The sequence below is a fragment of the Serinus canaria genome, chromosome 2, assembly GCF_022539315.1.
Source record: "Serinus canaria isolate serCan28SL12 chromosome 2, serCan2020, whole genome shotgun sequence".
Classification (NCBI taxonomy): domain Eukaryota; kingdom Metazoa; phylum Chordata; class Aves; order Passeriformes; family Fringillidae; genus Serinus; species Serinus canaria.
Window position 1 is genome coordinate 37,615,052 of NC_066315.1, and position 23,915 is coordinate 37,638,966.

Here is a 23,915-nt window from a genome sequence, read left to right on the forward strand (position 1 = left end):
AAGTATATAATTCTGAGTGCTTTGGAAACAGGCAAAACCCAGTTTCTGATGCATCCGTGCTTTGGAGACTACCAAAAAGTCTACATAAGATTATTTCTGTCATAGGGTTCATCAGCTTAGGGCTGATGGTGATATCTTGCAAAACTAGGCATCCCCTCTTTGACTAGAGACACATCAATATTTTTCTACAAGTTATTTAACTTCTAGATTTTGATGCTTTGTGAAATTTCTCAGCAACAAACTATGGGCTCAAGAACAGAATAGACATACAAAGACCTATACATGCTTAATACAACTGATAAAGCTTTGCATCTCTAAGAACTAATTCTTAGACGTACGCAGACTTGCAGCTTCTCCCTCTGCAGATGAAAAATACAGAAACATATCAAATGTTTGCTAAATGATCTCAAACTATTTTCAGAGGAATTTAATTATTTTTCCATTTCTCTGAAAATTTTCGAATCATATTTTAAAGAGATAGATAAACAATTTATAGCCATAGTTTCTCTCATTAAATAAAATTTAGCTATTTAAATCCCATCCGGTTGATTCATCTTTTCAGATCAGATAAACTTGCAGTGAACCTGAGATTCTTCAAGGTCTGTTCCAGTGGGCTGTTTTCAGTTTAAACAGCTGTGTTGTTACAATTTCCTTTTACATGTGACTTGAGGGTACCCATTTGCTTCACAATTAAGAGCATAGCACCTACAAATGTTCAGCTAACCAGATTGTTAATTGCTGTGTTTGCTTTACGCTTTCTCCTATAAATAGAAAATGTTCCTCCTGAAATGGAATGGTTCAAAGGTTCAAACATCATCTTCCTAACTTTTGTCAGGTTACTCAGTTTTTTCTTTTTCCTTTTCTCTCTGTCAGGGGATATTACTGATGAAGGTTTTCATACTCCATGTTATCTCTTCTAGTCTCTGCTTCAATGAAAGCTTTTGCCTTTGTGGAAACCAGTGCTGAATGTTTTCTACAGAGGTAGCCAGCAAAAACTGAGCTTGTTTTAGAGCAAAGTCATCAGTAAAAAATAAAACTTTCACATGCTTGTAATAACCTGAAGTAGAGTGAAAAATGTTATAACATACACCTTACTAAGATTATTTGCAATACTTAAGGTTACTATTTGGTTTTATTAGTTCTTATGTACATGTCTGACTTTCTCCACTGGTAAGTTACTCTTGCTTCCATCTCTCCTAATCTTTCTATCCAGTTCATCCGAATCCTCAAATTCCCTGAAGATTGTCTTTAGATAAAATTAGAAGCATAACTGCTTTATAAATGGGAGCACTGCTCTGTAAACATACAATACAATGTCAGCACTTCTGTCATGTGATTTCTGAGTGGAATTTAATATTTGAGCTGTGAATAGCTTATGACCTGTCCCATAATGTGGGATTCATCTAAATGTAGATGCAGCTGAGCCAGTCCCTCATTACAGTCTGAATAGATGAATGAGAACTTTCAGGGTTCATTTCACTCCATGCCAAACTATACATATAGCTTGCGTTGCAAGCTACCTTTGTGCGTTTTTAGCCATGCATACCTTGGAGAAATTGCTGATTTTTGTCCATTATATTTTGTGAAGAAGCTTAGGCTGATTAGCTCAGATGCCCATGTCCATCACAACCAAACTCTCATGTTAATTAGGATTGCGAGAGACTACTTATTTTCTCTGAAATGTGTCTGAACTTTTATTCAAGTTTCCCCTTGGTCATGCTGTTTTCAAGTGAAGGCTGTTGACAAATGGCCAATAAGTGGCCAAAATTCTAGACTTCTCTCTAGCCTTTTGAGAAGTAGTCCAGACATGCTGCCAAACTAATTTCTTCCTGTGAAATTTGTTCCTGTGAGGGTCAAGAGGTCTTTAGAAATCCATTTCCTATGACTCAATTTATGACCCTGATGTCTCAGTCAAGGGAAATGCTAATTTATTGACAACACAAGAGAGAACATCCAGTTCAGGTGTTCAGGTGTTCTATTTTGGACCACTTGCTTGACCTGGGTTTAGCCACAGAGCATAAATGATTCTCCACTGACACTGCATAGGATTGCCAGTGTAGTCTATGAAGATAAAGCATCATCAACAGCTGCAGTTGATCGTGAAGAGCCATATTTACAAAGATTATTTTTTTTTTATTAAACCCTTTTTTCTGCCTCACATTCACATACTGAAGCTCCTGTCAGAAATTGTGTTTAAAGTCTAACATGACGTGTGGGTTAACTTCTCCTTGGGCTGATAACAGTCAGCCGCTGATGTGTCCCCAAAAGTTTCGTTGGCTTGGAGAGAATTTCTGGAACTGTGCAAAATTACTCAGCTAGTCTACACATTTGGAGGTTGCTGCTAACCATCCCTGGCATATGAGCTAAACATAGCAGCGTTCAATAATGTGCTGTTCACAAAGAAAATGGGAACACGGAGGATGATGCTGCATGTCAGCACACATGATGAGAAGGCAAAGGTCACTTAGCAAGGCATAAACTATGAGCAGCAAGGCAGGTGACAGCAGCTCTGATGACAGCATCCTCACACTTAGGACTGACATATCTGCCAAAGGTGGACTTGGCAGATGGCCATACATCACAGGAAGCAGCATTTTGCATGGGAACAGATTTCAGAGTGCTGTTAAAAAGGGCTTCAAGTCTCACTCCTGAAAACTAGGCTCACTTTTCCAGTGTCCCTACCAAATTATATGCTACTAAGATAATATTCAGGAATAACATGGTTTTGATACGAGTCTATTTATACTTTCGTACTTCCAAATTAATATAAGCATGACTTATCCACCCCTCCCTCAAAATAATTATAGTAGCAAAGCAGTTTATGTATGAAGAAAGAAACTGGAAATTTATAGAGTAGCACAGGATTAACAATTATCAACGTTCATCATTAAAATTCCATTTCAGTTATATAATTAAACAATTAGCAAAGCAATCTGAAGACTCTGAACCATGGAAAATCCTGAGCAAGAAAAATACAAGAAATTCTAATAGATATCTTTTAAAAATTTGGCTGGCCTACTGCATTAACTACAAACAGTAATCACAAGGCACAACTGGTTAAAAGACCTCAACTCTAATGCACACTAAACAAATCTAAAGTTGTACCCATTTCATTATGGGTTATCAGTACCTTGGTTAAAACCAGCACATTTTAAAACCTTGTGGCATACTAACAGACTTTTTAAGTTTAAAGTTTACTTGTAATAGTAGTTCATTGAAATATTGTTTCTCTGTTTTTAAGACTTGTAGCTTGTGGTTTCTCTGTTAATGCCGCGAATTTCTTGAATTCAAGACTGTATAAATAGTTTTGACAAATAGCTTACTTTAATTACTTTAAAGCAAAATTAACATCAATGAAAGGTAAGAAATAAACATTTAAATACAGAATTTTGCTATTGATTGCTATAACTTTTTTTTCTAGAAGGCACATGTTCCTTTACTACTCTTGATTATTTTAATTAAGATTTCTGAATGTCAATTAGAGTGGGTTCAGAATGGAAAATTCCACCCCCTCTCTGTCTCTCAAAGCAGGTAAGCACACACTCTCTTAAGAGGGTTTTTTTTTGTTTCTAGAGTACATGTAAATAAGGAAAAAAATCCATGAAAAAGTAATTGCAAAGGAGCATAATTCTATAAAGTCAAAACTAATGTAAAACCAATGTAGACACTTTTTTTAAAGCATTAATTATCTCAGTCTGAATCAGGAAAATTGGAAGATTGAAGACATATGTCAGTAAAATAATTAAAATACTAAAGGAATTAGATTTCTACAATCATACATAGCATGACTAAGTAAAAGAAAAAAGGGAGAAATCTATCCTAGCTTAAACCCAAGACATGAGAAATAACACATCTTAACCTGAAAAAAATACCCTGGATTGTTTCCCACTGAACAGCTCATACAGCAGCTAACATTGTTCTCATACTCACTTTATTTGCCCTGACAGAGTTTTCTTCTTTAGGCTCTGTAAATTTTTAGTATTTCTCGGGAAGTGTGTTGGAGATGGGATGTAGAATCCCATTGCTCTGAAACTTTCCCTCTCTGAGAGTTGCAGTGAACTGTAAGTTAGTGAAGCTCTGCACGTCCTAAATTACTGTTGGAAATTCACAAGGCCTGGGACTGAATACAGCCTGAAACTTTATTGCATGTCACTCGGGATCATATAATTTTTTTCCTTATACATTTCTTCTGTCTAAAACCCAGATAGGCTTCAATTTATGGCCTATTGGCGTTTCTGAAAGAGCTATTTGGCCCTCAGCAAGGGAGAGGATATTCCAGGTGTAATGGAGTACATAACATCCTGCTTTGTGCCCACTTGAGTCTTCCATGGAAGCCGTGGTTCAGTGTAGCTGTTGGGAGAGTACTTACTGCATTGAAGTTGGGGAAGAGATTCACTGCTGCAGCAGTGTCCAGAGGAAACGGGAGGAACGGCTTAATATCCAGCGATGGCTGCAAGGGCGGTGCAGGAGGGCGCACAAGGGCTGGAAGAGCAGGGCTCTGGCATGTACCACCTGCACGGACAAAGAAACAGAAAGGGTTCAGCAGGTGGTAGGATTAGTGTGGGGGGATAAAAATCAGCCCAGGCACACACACATAAAGCAACAATAAAAAGACAATATTGCATCAAGAAAATATATTTTGACTCGTCCAAAAATTAGTGCATTAGCGGAAAAAAAGCACAGCTGACTCAGTGATTGAGTTGGTTATAATTCTTCTCCAGAAATTGCTTCATGTTTCAGTCTATGGTGATTAGAATTACCTTATAAACCATTTATTTCCATGGACAATCTGGAACAACAGTTCAGCACATGTCTAACTTCCCTTGAGACATTCAGCTAGTTTCATTCTCCTATAATTTCAGTGCTTCACCCTACCCTCTTGCTCAACCCTACAAAGGCAGATAACTCAAAAGGTAAAGAACCACTTGCTGTTCAGCTCAGCAAAAGTCACATTATTTGCAGATTCCTGTTTTTTTTAATTAAATGCTCACTCGTGGAGCCAACGGCTTCTGCTTCAACCTAAGCCTCACAAACACAACATACCTTGCTGCCTCAACAGTTGATCAATACAAATCTAAAAATAACAGTTTCAGGAGCCACAGAAATTCTGTTTATGGGAAGGTACCGATGGACACTTTTTGCTCTTTGCAAGGGGTGGAGCTGATTCAGACTTTGTGCAGCAGAAAGCTCCTCCCAGCTAACCACCAGCTCTGTGGGAACCTAATGCAAATGAAGAAATCCCCTTGCATACTAACAAGGCACTACCTGTTTGCAGTGGACCCTATTTTGCTTCTTTGTTTGCCCCTGGCCATAGCCAGCTACAAGCTGGAAAGATCCAAGTTCATTCTCTGCTTTCAGTGTCTCCTATATTGGTTGCACTCCAAAACATCAATTCCCTGTTAATTAAAGACTATTTGGATCCTAGGAAACTGTTAAAATATGCCAGTGTTCTTCTAATCTGAGAGGCAGGCAACAGACTGTAAAAACCTGTTGGTAAGAGTCCAAGAAACATTGAAAAAAAAAGAAAGGGGAGTTTTACCCTACTCACTACACAGGGACACAGGCAGACAGATCAACAGAGGGAGAGATACAAAATCTGCTTATTTTTTCCCTCTCATACCTACAGACATTTTATTAGACAAGTTGCATACATCCTTTAAGAGCGCAAATATAAAGTAGTCAGAAAGATATATGACATCTCTCCATATTTGGCCAGCAAATCTGCTAACAAGGTTTGTCATGTTACATATCTAATTGAGGGCTAAAACCATAGGACTTAATTAACCAGTTGTAGAAGATCATCCAAATTGTGCTTCTAGATATAAAATCAGCTGGAGCCAAATTTTGAAGACTATTTTTTGCCAACTTTCAACTCCTCTGTGAAGCATTTCACCAAGAATCACTAGTAAAATAAAGGTAGTGGATTAGGGGTCACTGTAATCTCATGATATTTTTAATCCCAAGAATAGCTGCCATTTTTGAGGTAGTTTCTACATTGTACATCAATGTAAGTGTATAAGAAACCAAAAGTTTTTGAATGCTGAAGCTGAGGATACAGGCAACAGAAAAGCAGAGTGCAAGCAGCATAGAATTATCAAGTATTTGATTGCCATTGCTTTGGCAATTGTTACATTCCCATGACATGGTTACAAAAACACTGTAAAAATAAATCTAACAGGTCAGAATGATGATAAGGTAGTGTTGAACATGTCAATCATACTGCCTCGGAATAGGAAAGACCCATAAAGGTACTTTTTAAAATGCTGGAAATACTTAGCAAACTTTCACACATCATGAAAGGAAGAAGTCATTCTTACTAAAGAAAAAAATACACATTGCACCTGAAATTGTACAGAATCACACAGAAATTCCAAGGTGAACATTTGCCTGGCAATAGCAAAGAATTTGAGGCTAATCAAACATTTTGTAACTCAAAAATGCAAACTGGACTGAGAAATGTCACCTGTGCTTGGGGACACAGCTCATTGGCTGCATTATCTCAGTGCTACAGAGGAGAGCTTCAAAGGTTTGGATTACCTAGAGCATTGCTCTCCCAAACTCATCTGAGGTACCAAGCCACAGAGGACGAAATATTTCTATTCTGTGATCCTTTCCTGTGGCATGACTCGGCACTCGCGCACCTGCTGCTGCCAGCCAGTGCGATGCAAAGCCATCTGGGGACGAGAACAAGCTTTAAATGGAAAAATCCAGCCAGCTCTGCAGGACCTTGGCTGGGACTCAGAGCCTCTGGAACAGAGTTTAAAATCTACCACAGTCCTGGCTACAGTGGCACAGAAAATTAGTATGTTCAGGAGCACAGCTGCTCTCTGTTTTTTCAATAGTGTCAGACATGTCCCTAAATGATGGAGCATGTGAGAAGCATCATGAAATCTTAGCCTTTGCTTAAGAACGTCTCTAATGTTTATGGCTGCAAAAATTAGCTTCTCTTTCCATTTAACATGTACAGAGTTGTAGTCAAGAATCTTCAACAGAAAAACTGAAGCAATGACAACCATTTTTGTGACTCAGCTTGGACAACCTTTGAGAATGCCAGTGTTAACTATTTCACACCTAATCCATTAGCAGATGGATGGAGAGGGGTAGAAGACCACTGGAAAGAGTTCTTGAAGAGTGTACACAGACAAATTCCAAGTGTTACGGAATGTTGGATGTTACAACGAAGAACCATAAAATTTGCTTATGACGGTTTTGGTATTGTGTAGGCTGTTTCTCCACAAAGACCTCCACAGCATTCCCTGAGCAGAAGCAGCACTGCTGCTCAACACACAATGAGGGTGAAGGTTCAATGTCAGCCTCTTTACAAGCTTTCTACCAGCAAGGTTTGGATAGCATTGACCAATAAAACCAGGATAAAATCCCACAACGCTGATAGGTTTTGTCCACAGCCTGCACTTAATGCTCACTATTATTATTCTTACCTGAAGTTCACACTGACAACCTTGCCTTTATGAGGGTCATGCTACACCTTAAAATGGCAGGATAATACAGTGTTTTCTAATTCCAGTCATACAAGTTAGTGATGTTAGAGTCTTGTGTCTTTCTAAAGAGGACGAGAATCAGATTCTAAATGGGAGATGAATGTTCGTACGTTTGAGAAATTCACATCAATATTGTTGTCTTAATTTTCTTTGTAGGGAGACCTAGAATACTGCTACTTAGAAGCTTAATCGGCTCAGCATTTTGCCCAAGTTTGAAGTAATCATTTGCTTCTCTCTAATTTTAAGACAATTTAAATCACAGGCAAGATAATTTCTTGGACAGAGGCACTGGCTATACATCCAAAGTAAATGTGAGCACACAAGTTCGGGGAAAAGCTTGCAACAAACCTTTGCTCCTTCATATATCACATTGTGCCTGTTTTTGATAACTCTCCAGTGTCAATCAATCATTTTTGCACAGGGATGCAGTTCTGTGTCTCCAGCTGGGACCAGACATTTTGCCCTACCACTGGATAATCTGGTTTGAAATATAACACCGTGTTCTGGGCACAGACAGCCCACGTGCTACAAAGGCACTTGAGCAACATGAGGTTCATGCTCTTGGTGACACAGCACAGTCAGGTGGGTTCTCCTGAAATCACTGGTGATGTGAACTTAATCAGCACAAGACTTCTCTTGCCTGAACCAAGGGAAAATGACAGAAACAGATGAAGAGAGGATTCCTGCTCCTTGTGCCTCAAACTGTCCATTGCATGAGGAATTGGCTCTTTTTTCTTTTTTTTTTTTTTGAGTATGAATGAGAACAAATACTGGTGTGTCTGTCCTTCCCCCTGTTTCCCCTCTACGCCATTTTAACCTAAGAGACCATGTTTCACTGTAGAACTGAAAATAGATTTTAAAATTAGAATCATTCTCAAAATAAGAAACCATGAGTCATTAAAAATGCTTAAGTTTTAATTTTACCATCGCAATTTTTTTTGGTGACAATTCTTTACAAAAAGTTAACACATTCTGGGGAAAATTTTGCTTTCAATGAAATAACACTTACTGAAAAGAAAGTTTCCCATGTAAATATTTGTGCCCAGTTCACCTGAAATTTTGCTTGGATCGGTGTTAGGTAAAGATTATAAACAGCTGTGAGTACTTACCCTAAAATCTGGATTAAGAGAATCACAAAGACTGAATATATACATAGGAAACCAACAAAATAGCCCTAGAGTAAACAGACATCATAAAGCAGGGTGGTTTTTCATACAGGATAATAAACAGCATATTTCCCTAATGCTTTTCAAGAAGGCCCAGAACCCCATTTTTCAGGTTCCCTAACAAACAGCTCAACAAATTGGCAATAGTCTCTTGTTATTTGTTACTTGGCTATAGCGAAAGTTATGTTACACCTTTCTCTGCACAGTCTTTCCTCATGCACACCTTCATTCCCAATACCTCAAATTTAAACTTAACTGCAGATTTAGCTTCCAGAAAAAGAATCACAAGATGCATTATCAAATAGTCTCCCCTAAGGAAGAATCTAGCTCAGCTCTTGCAGACACAAAAATGCAGAAAATTTTTTGCAATGCATTTGAAACTCGGAGGTATGTAAACTGGGCAGAAACTCTAAACTAATACCCCATTAATCTAAATCTTTTTCAGTTCTTCCATCACTAACTATTACCACCATAAACACTGAATGAAAAAGCAAATCTCTGCAGAATTTTATTTTCATTCCTTCACTACTTTGCAAGTTTTTCCTTCTGTCCATGTGCACAGCTATTTTGAATACAACAAAGACACTCAACTAATGTACCCTTTCCCTTCCTTCCTAGAGTCTGAGTTGGTTTTCAGGATCATAAACTGGTTTCTCTTAGATATGGATATTTCCATGTTTTACAACCCATCTCACACCTCTCTTAATGTTTCCATGATAACTTATCTGAGGTCAAAAAAATATACACATTGTGCCTTGGCAAAAGCTCAGAGAACCTTTCAGCTGGTATGACTCAGTGGAGAAGCTGGGAAAGTACCACACATTTCCAACTGAAAAGCTGACTTTTAGGAGGCTTTAAAAGAACTTCAAAAGCTATAATTAATAATGTTTATATAGGAACCTAATATCTAATACTACACATGCACTAAGCATTAAAATTTATCCTAGAGACCCTGAGCAAAACCAGGAATTTTAATAGAATATTTTCAAAAACAATGACTCAGGCTGTTTTAAAGTATAAAGGGAAAGGATATGTGGGGAGCTCATGGTCAAGCTTATAAGTTTTAATAAGCTTATATTTGGATAACTCAATATTAGCTAGAACTTTTAATTTGTTATGAATCAAGTTTTCCAGTGGGCCAAAGGAAAGGTATATTTGGAAGGATTTTTTGAAAAGGCAATAAAGGCACAAGCATTTAAGAGCAACAGGCCATCCATGGTGAATAATGTTCTTTTGTGATCTAAAATAACAGATATCACAGTTACATTTTCATGGAATCTGATAAAACAGGAAATTTTAAGATATCCAAAACCAAAAGAATAAACTTCTCTGGCACCTAACAGAGAAAATATGACATGAATTGTAGATGTGGCTTTTAGGAATTGGTTTAATGTAATTCGTCATGGTCCATAGTCACTAGGGTACTCCTTTCTATCGCTGTATGGTAACCTTCATTTTTACAACAGATACTTTTCTCAAAAACTGTTGAATGGTCCCTTTAAAGGTAAATTCAGCTCCAGAATGAGTAGTACCAGTGATCTAACCTGGCAGGGAAAAATGAGACTCAATCACCAAACTACTTAGTTGTAGTTGTTGTAATAAAGTGTCTAAAATATGAACTCAGCATACAGAAAGTTAGCTAACATGCAACCTGTATCTTTTATGTGCATAAAAAGATAAACCCTTGATTTTGCATTTTTCTTTTTTGTAGGTAACGTATTATTACCTATGAACTGAAATGAGATTAGATGTAAACAAATGACGTGAATGGAGAATTTAATGCTCAGAAAATCTATTTTCATATTATATTTATAGTCTTAGAACTCAGCTTCTTGAAAGGGTTTTTTATCACTTTGAGTGGTTTGTTTCTTTTTTAAAATTTATTTCTTTTAGAAGGGGAAATAAGAATCTAAAAGCACTTTTGACTTCCGTATTGTTCATATACTCTTTTTGGAGAGTGCTTTCATTATTTAATAATCTCAAAAAAAATCCTTAAAAATACGATAGTGGCATTTAAACACAATACTTTCACATATAATCACTCTTAGGTCCAGAAAGAATGAAAAAAACCCCAACTGTATTAAATATTTGAAGCCCACTTGAAAAGAAGAGCCTTCAAAAAGGGACTCCAACCACACCATCCTCAATCCTGCTGGTTCTTCTGAAACAGCCTGAGGATCAAGTACACTATGTGGTCACACAAGCTTTTCTTTCACAGTTTTTGCTGTTAGCAACGCTAGCAATGGCTAGTCACTTTGAAGAGGATAAATGCAACACTGTCTCAGCTGTGGAGATCTTTGAGTAATTGATTTTTCAGTTCACTGGCCAAACCAAAAAATAGTGACAATTAAGGGGGGGAAAGCCTCACCATTGTGTGAGTTGAAACTTTCTTTCACCTAAAATGTCACCCTATAGCTCCTCCTTAGATACTTAACTGTTTTTATTATTTAAATATTGGCAAAATTCAAACATCCAGATCCAAACAACTCAAAGTGAGTCATTACAAAAATATTTTCTTCCCTTCCTTTTTTTTTTTTCCAGATTGGCACAAATCAGTACCCACTGTTTATTTATAGACAGCATTTTTCAGCACATACTCTGTTCACCTGGAAAGTTTGAATCAACTCTGGTCATTTGCTGCTATTCAAAGTATTATTTTTTCTAGAGAAAATATTTGTTCTCTGGTTCCTGCAAAGTGAGCTAGTTTAGAAAAATAATTCTTTTTATTATTATTATTAGTTTTAGAAGCCTGCAGCTATGCATCATGCAGTGTTTTTTAAAGTCTTTTCTTTCACACATACTAGCATTTTGAAACACATAAGAACATATATCCCAATAATTTTGATTGGAAAATGTACTTCTCTAGGTGTACAGAGGAGTAATCTCTCTATTCATTATGCAGAAACCTTTGAAACTACTACTACGATGCTGGACTGGGAAAATGCAGAGACAAATTTGCATGTGTAGTCTGATACCCATTATCTCCTGTCATTATTTCCTTTACTCTGCTCAGCAAGGGTTTCTGCTCCTCTTTTGCTACCTGTTTCCCTTCTGTTCCTTTATCACCTGCATTACAGGAAGGTGGGCCCACCTTAGAGACAATGAGTGTTCTGACTGAATGGGACTGAGGCATTCAGCATTGTGCAGCTCTCACTCACCTCAGGCCTCAAGGTTAATTAATGTCAGAGCCCCTCTTAACCCCACAAAGTATCACCTCTTTTGCCCCATATCTAAAATATGCCATGGACCCCAGGTAACAATCTACTGAATAAAATACTGATGTCTTTTGTTTTGGATTTTTACATAACAGCTACTGAAAAACCATGACCTGAACTTCAGTACCTAATACTGTCAAGCAAAAAATTTGTCTAACCCACTATGGGCCACATCTTATACGGATTTTAAATTGCACAAAGGCAGAGACTTAGCTTTTTATTTTAGCAACATGACCTACCTAATTGAGCTCTTCAGAATCCTTTGGGCTTTTATTGCAGCTGGTCAGACAAATTTGGATTTTTTTTTCCCCATTGGAAACTGTTGGATCACTGAAAGTTACATGATCCAAAATGAATGTTCTACTTTCTGTAAAGTTCTGTCTGTTTCTACTATAAGGAAACAAATAGAAATTGTCCAGTTTGGTCAGCATGATATCTACCCATACCAAGTATGCCAACTATCAGAGAACCAGATAGCCCACGACAGAAAGTCATGGCTTTGAAGAAGACAAACTAGAATACCCATGAACCTCAGCTCTCCTCCCTCTTGAGAGTGGAGAAGCTTTTAATTTCTATTTGCCTTACCAAAAAAAAAAAAAAAAAATCAAATATTAAATACCCAGCAGCCTTACTTTTTTCTCTATGCAATTCCTGTCTTAATTCTCTGGACACTTCTACCTGGCAAGAGATTATCACAATTTTTCAGCTAGGAAGAAACCTAGGACAGACAGCAAAAGTCTTCTTCTCAAAGCTTACACAGGAATCTGTGGCAGACAAAGGACCTTACCTCTAGGTCCCCAAATTTAGTGCTCTGAGCACTGTAATATCCTCTTCTGGTTGTAGGCTAACAGCAAACTGAATGTGCTTTAGCTTAGACTAGAATGATCTCATAGACAATGTCAAAACTTGCTCTTCCTTCGGTGCCATAAATGCTAGAGGGAAGAGGAGTTCACCAATGAGTCTACAGCTGCACTAAGGATTCTATTTTCTTTTGGCAAATTACACATCCCCAGCTCTATTTTACAGTTTCTTCCCATACTGCTCGTGTTTTGTACTATTTTGTACTTTCTTTGGTAAGAAAGCGAATCCAAGGAAGCAAAATGCCTGCCTTGCACTGAGTGAGCTAGAAATGTACAGAGACATTTCTACCACCATGCAGCAATGCCAGGACAGAAAAGAGGGCTGAGAAGGGACCTCATCAATGTAAAAAAGTGTTGGAAGGGAGGGTGTCAACAGGATGAAGCTGGGTTCCTCTCGGTGGGGCCAAGCAACAGGACAAGAGGCAATGGGCAGAAACTGATGCACAAGAAGTTCCAGGTGAACATGAGAAAGAACTTTACTGTGTGAGTGACTGAGCACAGGAACAGATTTTCAGAGGTTATGGAGTCTCCCTCACCAGAGATACTCAAGAACAATCTGGGTGTGGTCCTGTGCCATGTGCTCTAGGATGACCCTGCTTGAGTAGGGAGATTGGACCAGGTGACCCACTGTGTTCCCTTCTAACATGACTCACTTTGTGTTTCTGCATAAAAAAATATGTTTCCTTTTTATTCTCATCATGATCTTGGCTAGTTATTCCCACATAAAGCAGCTAGCATGATTTCCAGCCTGCAGCAGAAAGAATTACTTTCAGACTCAAGCTAAGGTGGGAAGCGTGGGTGTTTTGAGAGAAGCACTACCACCCAATGAAGTTAGAGGAAGGTCACAGTGTTAAAAATGTGCATTTCCCCAAAACTGCATGCACAGAGTTTCTCGACACCTTCCAGCCTACAGACTTATTTTGTGACATTGTTGAACTGACTGCACCATTATTTACTGACACATCGTGGATGTTTCCTAACCAGTGGGTCAGTATATGGTTTGTAGCTTCTATTGGAGACATTAGAGATCTTATCAGATCACATCCAGCAAAAATGTGGTTAAAAACTAACTGGATCTAAACACTGAAACACAGGAAAATGCTGAAGGCGATTAAGATGCATCCCAAAGAGCACCCCCCTGAGGTCACAGTCTCCTGGTAGATCCTAACCACAAAGGCTCAAAAAACCCCCACCATAAATAAATAAGCCAAGCAAAAATACAAGCATCAGCCAAGTACTATAAAAATCACATTAATTTTAAAGCTTTATGCTTTTTGACATTTTAAAAAGTCTTTGACCTGGCATATTCTGCAGTTGGATTTTTCTGATGGTTTTATAAAGGTCATGTTTATGGTATAATGAGCACAAATTTCCAAGGCTTATTAATCAGAAGAACCCTGTATTGCAAACAGATTTTCAAAGAATTTTTCATTTTTATGAATATATTGAATATTATGAATATATTACCAGCTTAAAAAGTGCCATTTTTCAAAAGCTTGCTTTGAGAAGAAATAACTATTAACTTCTGGAGTATTTACTTGAAATGAAACAAGCGCATGACTGAGAAGAATATATAACTAATGTCATGAAATGGACACACTCCACTAGTAAACTCTATGAAAAAAGTTCTGTGTAGCAATGCATCTTCTCTTCAGAACTAATAATTCCATTTAGCATTAATAATTCACTGGAAAGTGGTTTTACACATTTGTAACTGCATAGCGCAAAGTAAGTGGAACTTAATGACAAGTTACTGCATGCTTCCAGGGTACCACTTCACTCTTCTGCTAGCTGTCAAATCTCAGTTGCTTTATCAAATAACAGGCAGATCAACTTCAGAAAGGGATGGAGTCAGGAGAAGGATGGCAGAATCCAAGCCAAAAGAGTGAAGTCAAAGCTAGCACCACAGAGGGAGCGGAAGGAAAGGAAAGAGAGAGGTGCGTTGAGAAAAAAAGTGGCAGAAAGTCTGTGGTTTTGCAGCTGCACTTGGTTGTTGGTCTTACAGGTAGCACACAACAATGAACATGAAAATACCCCTGTCAACCTACACCAGTGTTGCATAGCCTGGACCATGATTCCCTCCCGAATAAACTTCAGAGTTGTGTACACAGGCCTGCTATACGTACGTATGTGACAAAAACACATACTTACTGAAATAAAATGATATTTTTCTTTCCCATGCATAACGGCATAAATGCTTGCACAATACATCAGAAACTACCATAGTCTCAAAAATTTTGAGTCACAAAAATCACCCTAACACATATGTGTTTAAAATTATTAGGTTTATGATCTTTCATAGGCAGGTAAAAGAATAAGTGGAAAAACTAGAATGGAACCAAAAGCAAAGGATTTACTAAAGGATAGTGACCAGTGCCACAATAGATAGAAGTATGTTTTGCAGGACAGGCTCCCAGACATAAATAACTTTTCACTCCATGGTGATTTGAAAGATACTTGTCAAGATAAATTATAGATCATAGCATCATTTTTCCTGTCTGTATGCAATTCTAAATTAAAAACACTTCAAGTTATTTGGTTCAGGAACTTTTTCTAACAATGAAATAATTTAATTCCCACTCTGAATGAAACACCTGAAGTTCTTAAAGAAAATTAAACCAAAACAGCAAACACAAATATCTTTCTTTCTCAGGATGTAAAGCCAGAAAAAAAGCCTACTAGATCACATGGCCCAATTGCCTCTAAACCCCAACCCATTACTTTTCATAAACTTCTACTATACTTTATTGAGATGAAACAAGTTCAGTCCTCAGGAGATACAGCTGTTTGTGCAAAAAGCAAGAGCCTGAGGCTCTGTGGCTGAGAGTTTCTGGAAAAGAAGTTGATGCAAAACTGAAGTTTTCCTAGCAGGCAACCTATGCTTTGTATTGAGAAGCAAATAAAAAGGCAGACGGTGCTTGACAGTTTGCTGTCCCCACAGAGACAGGAGAAGAGAGGGATAAAATATTTCATTAACTGTTAAGTTTGAACCTTCCTAGGACAGAACTTTATGCCATCTCAAATCACATGCACTACATCAGTCATGACTATGCCTTGGATTTTCATCAGCTGGTAATTAAAAAAAAAGAAAATTGTTGTACTGGGGAGAGAAAAATCTCTATCTCTTCTGCTAAGTACCCAAGTACTTGATGATTAGATTAAGGTCACTCCCCTCAGCATTAAGCAACAGAGATCAGCTTACATCTTATTGGAGCTGTGCCATCAGATGTTGCTCTCTTGCCCCACTTCAAAGTTCACGTTCAAGTCAAACTCTCACACAAGACAAAAGCGCGACCACTAACAACAGAGCAGCCTTCCAGCATGAAGAGATGAGGAATTCACCAGGAATTTGCAGATCACTCCTGACTTGCTAGGAACCTTTTTGCTGTCCTGATAAACTGGTCAGCCATTCTTCATCTGTCTGAAAAAAGCTAGGGATGCAAACTATCAGCAGTTCTGCACTGCAGGACAGAGCTTTGAGTACAGCAAGGGAACCACGAAAGGAAAGCTGGTTTTGATAGAGCGCAAAGCCCTGAAGAAAATGATAAGGAGTTCACGTCAAGTTTGGGAGAGTGAAAAGTGGAGGGGAAAGAAAGGGAAGTAAGAAAGAAAGTAGAAGGCAAAACAAGATTGGAAGTAAAAAAATTGGAAATCAGCAGGGGAAATCTGAACCTTGGCCAGAATCAATTAAATTGTTGTCTTCTGGAAATTCGATATCCCGTCACAGATTTCATTTTAATAAAGTTTAAATAGGACATGTTATAGCACACTTAAATAGTAGTAATTGTGTAACTCTATGGTATCTACAAATTACATCTTTGACGAACATTATTCACTGCAATCACATGCTGCTCTTGTGCAATTCAAATGATTTTACTATTTTTTTCCCTTTCTTAAACAGAAATAAACATGTGTCATATGATATGCTGGAACACAGAACTAGGTGTTAATTCACAGTATATCCTGGTGAGTAAATGTTTTTATTTTCATCCAGAAACTGTGCAATTGTGCTTCTACAAGCTTAGCTGCAATGAAAGAAAAAAAGAAAGAAAAGAGAAAGCACAAATTCCAAAAGACTGATTCCACTGCCCAAGCAGGTTACCTTCATTCTCACTAACAGATCCCAGCCACAACCCTTCTGCAACAGGGAAAACATAACAAAACAGACTATATTGAATTCACTTTTATAGACCTTTTTATTTTTTGTCATAAAGGACCAGTTTGAAACCATGTTTTGATAATTAATCTAATCTATACCTCTGCACTAATTTGGCTGATGCTTTGCTTCAAGATGCAATTGCTTATAGACAAAAAGAGAAAACAGCAAAAATTCAACTTTTTCTGTGGTGCAAAGCTCTGTCAGAATTTATCTTCTCTTCAGATCTGCACTTTAGTGGGAGGTACACTTTCACACATACACGCATAATGTAGAAACAAATTCTTTTAAAAGTTTTGAAAATTTAAAGAAATCAAGGTCTGTATTTTAATCAAAGGCCCATATTGAAGCTTGCTCTGTAAGTCCTCAGCACCTCAGGGAAATGTCCCAGTAGTTGGGCTGTTGACTGACTGGGGAGACTTGCACAATGATACCATTTTGGAGCAGTTTAGATTTGTGTAAATGTGTATTCACTTCACGGAGGAATTTAGCTTGTGTTTCCAGCAGCCCACAAAAATCCCTTGACCTCAGGGCTAGTGTTTTTCTGGGGAAGTGAATACATTCTTTTACAGTGGAGAGGTTCTAACAAAATGGCTATTTATAAAAAAAGGACTATGAAAACTTCAATTCTGGCAAGCTTACACCTGATGGAGCTGATTTAGGCAAATGCTCTGAGAGGTGGCATATGTGGCAGTTATTAGATTGACTGTCCTTCTCCACACACTTGTGAAAATACTGGCAGCTCTTTTTTTCAAATCTCTACATAAAATATGCCTATAATTTAAAAAAAAAAGTTTTTCAAGCAAGTAAATTATCTCCTGTCATTCTCTATAGGTGGGGGAAAAGCACTACTGCTTTTGCAGACAAGACACAAAGGACAAAAGAAATTTTTGTCCTATTTTCCAGAACCACAGGCATGTCAAGCCCAATTTATCTAATCCATGACATGTTGGATGCTCCAGGCTGCATCTACGGAAATAGATAAAGGCTTGTCCTCCACAGATTTAATGAATGGGAATCCCTGCCCCTGGCTAATATAAATCGTTCTTGTTGGTGGATAATTCTATTGATTACAGTCCAGTTACATTTACACAAGTACACACAAGAATTTTCTGTAAAGCAGCATAAACTGTGGGCCAAAAATTGTAAAACTAGTAATATATGCACATTTCTTTAAGCTGTATGAAGTTATGACTTTTCAGTTTTTTTCCATATCCTATCCTGATGTTCCTTAAGCGTGTTTTACCATCACGTGACATAAAATTATTCCGTGAAAATGTCACATGCGATTATTCACTCTATTCAGAGCTTTTTCCTCATGCAAAAAGAGAAGAAAATTTTATAGGTTCTGATACATATTTTGCTATAGGATTTCCTGAGTAGACCACACAGCTTGTAGCTGTAAACAGAAGGCTCAGACCAGTATCCTGTGTATCTTGGTTACCATTTGATATGGGCAAAATTCTAAAAGGAAAAAAAAACCAAGAAAGCAAACAAACAAAAACTCCAGGGAGAAAACCACCCCCTGCAGGGATATGAAAGGTGGCAAGGAGCGGTCTGCATACCAATGTGCAGATTTCACTGCTGGCTAGGGATACCAAGGCATGGTTGAAGGGACAAATACTATTCATCTGCATTTCTACATAGGTCAGAAACAGCCTGAAACCCTCTCTAAAGACAAAGAAATATGATAAAATCTCAACTCATAGTACCTTTCATGGACTGCTCTTCAGTCAGCCTGGCTATGTTGTGGTCCAAGCCACAACATAGCTTGTGTATATTAAAATTTTATAGCCACTGTTCCAGGAACCAAACACAGAAAATGTTATAAAATATTTAAATAACATTTTAGAGAAAGCCATGCTTGCTCACACAATCTCACTAGTCAAAATAGTTACTTCTAACCTTATGTAACCATTAAAATTTCACATTTTGTGTATCAAAAATCAAATTTGGCATTCACTGATTTTGCCTGCATAGTAATTAATGGTCTATAATTCAGCATTTCTTGAACTAACTCTAAATATATATTGAAACAGGTCTAGCATAAAAGCAACCCACCTCAAACATTTCAGTTTGTTGTAGTCAAAGGCTATTTGTCATCTACCTTCTTCCTAAGGTGTTCGAAAAAATCAAGCCTTGGGCATAAGACACTAAAACTTATTCCACAGGGAATAAAAGCCTCATCTGACACATTTTATTTTATTTTAAAGGCGTTCTCAGTTGGAGAGGCAAAAATAATATAAAATAAGATCAATAGCTTTTATTCTGTTGCATTACACAATTATTTGGGAGATACTAAAGGAAATGTGGGGTTTTTAAAGGCATTTCTACCAAGCCTTGTAACCATGATAAAATAGAATACAGTACCAAGAGGAGAAAAATTCCGGTGTGTGCATTTCCAATAATTTAAGTAGATCAGAAGGATCAGGATCTTACAGCTTCACAATTTTAAGTCTATCTATTATAATTCCAGATGTTATTGAGTATGCTATATGTATATATCTATCTACATATAGATCTAGATATCTATATATAGATATGGATGTTTGCTCTGATCCATGTTAAGTCATTGCATTGTTCTGCTTCAATAATATGGAATGAAGACCTAATCAAATTTAACTTTTTTGCATCACAGCATTTGACACATTTCTAATATTTTTATTACTTTTTCAGATTAAAACAGAAAAGTAACACCTAAATTTAGCCAACAGGCTTTTATCTAATTGAATTTTGTGTCAAGTGTTTAAGGTAATTTCTCAATATGGTTTTATGACTTGATATGAGCAAGTCACCCCCTCTACAAAAACTAAAACCTTGGAATTTTAATGAATTTGGGTTATTAATGTGATCAGAAAAAACTTACAAAAGCTAAGAAACAAGGAGGACAATGCAAGAGCAAAGAGTTTTAACAGAATCATGTGTTGACAGGCTAGATCCCTCCTCCCACTCCACTGCTAAGGAGCGAAGGGAGCCTCACATACTGTAATCATCTTTGCTTTCCATAAGAGGTAATCTCACAATACATTTTCCACAAATGAAATTATATTAAGCCAGTGAAGAGAGCCAACCAATTGTCAGATTGCTATAGAAATTCAAGGATTTGCTAAGCCACTGACAAACTTCAATCCTACGAATACTTTTGCACATACTTAACTATTCCAACTACTCAAATCAATGAAGCCATGTCAGAAAAGGTAATTATTTTTTTAATTCAGAAGTGCATGCAGGAATGGGGTCCATCCCATATTTGCGTGATTCCATCTGGCTAAACATTTGAAACGTTCCATAACAATGAGTTTTGAACAAAGAGATCTGCCATTCTACTAAAAAGGAATTAAAAATTTACTAAGGGTTCTGAATTTGAAGGATTAGTCAAAACCCCAAATATACAGCCCACGTCACCGTATACAAGAGAATTTGCTTGTATAATCCAGAATTTGTCACTGTTTTCTTTAAAAACAACACAAACCCACAAAGTACCAAGATACAGAAGAGAAATACATGATGAAACTATAAACAGCAGATTAAAATGAAGATACTCTAAGTATATTGCCAAAGATGCAAGAAGACACCCATCCCCTCTTCCTGATATTATTTTAAAAAATTCAGAGTCATTCAGTGACAAGAAAACATTTCTTGTGACAAGAACATGCTTCCTGTATCTAGAAATGGTGCTAAAAAACTCCTGAAACCTTACTAAAAGAAGACAGTGTGTTGAGAAGACAGTCCCTCTATATGATTGCAGTGGCTTAAGGAGAGTTACACTGGGTGTTAGTTTGAGCTAAAATACTAAAGGACAATTATTGCAGCACACTGAATCTGCTTAATTAGAGGTATCAATTCAAGTAATGAGGCAATTTTGCATGCAAGCCTCCAAGAAACCTGAAACCAAACACAGCTTGCTTGTATAAGGGTTGCATTCCAGAGCTTAAGCTCAAGCCAATTTTACAGATCTGGAGTTGCAACTAAACATAAATCACCTGATTCACAGCAGAATGTTTTGGGCAGAATGCGTTAACCTGAAACGCTGAGACAATTTCAGCAGTGTTGGCCAAACCATGACAAAATTCAAGATCTGCACAATCTTCTTCAGCCTTAAAGTGCTGATGCTGGCACAGTTCTGCTGTCCACAAATCTGCATTAGGCCAGGACCCTATAGCTTCTGCTCCTCTAAAGTTGAACACATGGTATCTGTAGATCTGTAGCTTCACAAATTTGCTGCCTTTGTTTCTGCTTTACAGAAAGACTTGATTTATCATCTAAGAAAAGACTCCCCAAACCTGTATTTCTGGCAATTCTGTTTCACTTGGACTTGGGCAGTATACATGGTAATTTTGTCTAAATATAGATAAAATTTAAATGGGGAGTGATAGGATTTCTTTATTACACTCTTCAGACAGCTAAATTATATTTAAAGTACATTGACAAAATGTAGAGCACAGACAGCTGTTTCATGTTGCTATGTAGTTCTGTTGCTACCACATAGCAAAAAAATTTACATTTTATTTCTCACTTAACTGACCATTTAAGTTCACAGAAGGCATCAAATGACCCAGGTGCTCAGCTACATGAGTATGTACAGTTCCAAAAGTTGTGAAAGTCAAATAAATCTCTGTGTCCAAGGTCAAGCACCAACTGTATTAACAGAACTCTTATGAAGTTTTAGAGGTTTCCTGCAGCCTTGGGATTGAAGCGGGGATACAAAATAAAACAATGCAGAATTCATCTTTAGGTTGCTACACTGGGCTCTTTTCAACATATTTTTGTAGAGCATTGCCAAGACCATGCCTGGTCATGCTACTAATTTGGTAAATTCAGACTACTAAGACTGGTGGAACCCCAAGAACACCAAAACATGACCAAAAAATGTCAGTGTAATTCAGTGTCTGACAGCCTGAAGTAACTAGACCACTTGCTGAGAATTTGGTTCCCACAAATTGGATACATTTCTTGTATTTATAAAACCCTTCAGTGTTTCCCTAAAACTTCCTCTGCAGATGTATGCAAGTTGGTCTAAGCCCAAATAAAAAAAAATTAAATTAAAAAAAAATGCAACTAGAAAGCCCCTTGTGTTAGTTTTACTACCTCACATGATTTCAGGATTTTTCAGGATTCTTTCTGATCACTGGAAGCTAGGAAAAGTTGACATGAGCTACTTCTTAGAGCTATCACACACTGAAAAACCCATGGAAAGCAGTAAATGCCTATAGCACACCCAAGGGGACTAGAAACTCTTTATTTTTTTTTCATGGGAATCTATTCTTGAGAATATTTGCTCAATTTTGTGGTCTTGCTCTAACAGCATGGGCAATGGCCTCTTATTGGACATGATTTAGTACAAGATTTTATCTCTTTACCCCTAAAATTCACTATAAATTTCAAATTTCCTATATATTATAGTAGTAAAATGTTATTTGGCCTTTTCACATTCAAAGGTCAAACCAACTTTCTAATTACAAATCACAGTTTCCTTGTCACTAGAAACTATTACCCAGATAAAATTTTAATACACGTCCATTCAGTAGCTCCAGACACACAACTGCAAATGTCAAAATCCTGCAGACTAGAAATGAACTTCTCCCACATGCAGCTTTTTCTGGCTGAGCTACAAACCCACAGAAATGATATCTTGATATGATTTGTGGTCAGAAACTTCAACAGAGCTGCATGAGATGATGCTCTAAGAAAAATGTTAAGCCTCCTCTGCTAGTGAGGGGGTGGGGGTGAGGGAGGTAGGGAAGATAAGAAAGCCCAGACTTTTCTTACTGCTGATGTTCTGCTTAACGAATGCAGTCTGTTAACTGAAGGAGAATCACCAGAAACTACTAAACTATTCAATGAATTATCTTGATTTTTATTAATGACAATTCCAATAATGTGCCTTAATGAGGCAAAAAAAGAGTTCAACAAGGCATTGGAGTGCTAGCCCCCAGGAAAGTAAATAAAACTAAAATGAAAATAGGACTTTTGTGAATTAAGAGTTGCTCTACAAACTTGTTCATAACCAGGAAAGCTTGCAAGCCACCATCCTACACACAGAGATGAATTCCTTGCAAATGTAAGCCTAAGAGTGAATTGGTTTAGGCCTAGGAGTGTATAGAACTGAACAGTCCAGTTGACTCAAGAATGTCATGTTATCCTTATTGGCATAGATGACTTGGTAACAGAAATAATAAGAACAATAATGACTATATGTGTTTGCAGTAGAAAGTTGCACATTAAGCTTATAGAAAAGTCTTTTGTGGTTTTAAAACACTTCCTGAAAAAAAAAAAAAAAAAGAAAAAATAAATAAAGAAAGAAAAAAGAATGGTTAACATTCATTGCCTGTTGATTCCTGAACCTTTTTTATGGAAACCATCCAAGCTGAGGTAGACAAGGGAATGGTGGAGTCTATCCCCACAGGTATTCAGAGCTCCTCTAGCATGGTGAGACCTACAGCACTGCATTCCTTTCTGCAGATGCATCTTTTCCATAGGTGAGACTCCCCACACAAGGCCAATACAACTGAAATTATCCAACCACCCAAGCTCATATTTCCATCCCATTCATTGCCCCTTACCACAAAGATACAGGGAACAGCTCTTTAAAGAGGATCTGCACCCAAACAGCTAAATTCTTCACCACCACCAGATCACACTGCCTCTACCCCAGGCCCACTGCCCAACTGGCTGCCAGAGTTTGATTACACTGCTCATGATCAGCTGTAAGTTTTTAAAGAGCATTTAACTCGCATTTGAAACAACTGGAGACATTAAACACAACTGTCACAAATTATTTGGCAGTTACCTTAATTAGAAAAGGTCTAGTTTAATATTCCAGCACAGCTGAAACTCTTACTTTTCTGGGGGCCATGGAAGTTTCCCAGGATGTTAGGTCTCGTAAATGAAATTGAGTTCAAGCAAATCTGTTAGCACACTCCAACACTTTCCACAGTTCATTACAAATAATAATTACTTTCTGAAACATCCCTCTTCTCCATGAACAGATCTAAGTAAAAACAGTATCAGCAAGGTGT

The 23,915-nt window shown here is 37.5% G+C and overlaps 1 protein-coding gene across 2 annotated transcripts in view; it reads right to left on the reverse strand.

The window, feature by feature from the left end:
• Positions 1-23,915, reverse strand: part of ZNF385D (zinc finger protein 385D) — a 414,757-nt gene that overhangs the window by 131,119 nt on the left and 259,723 nt on the right. For both annotated transcript variants that reach the window (XM_050971656.1, XM_009086110.4), the window contains one exon: positions 4,370-4,512. In XM_050971656.1, coding sequence (XP_050827613.1) covers positions 4,370-4,512 — 143 coding nt within the window. The remainder of the gene's footprint in view (positions 1-4,369; positions 4,513-23,915) is intronic.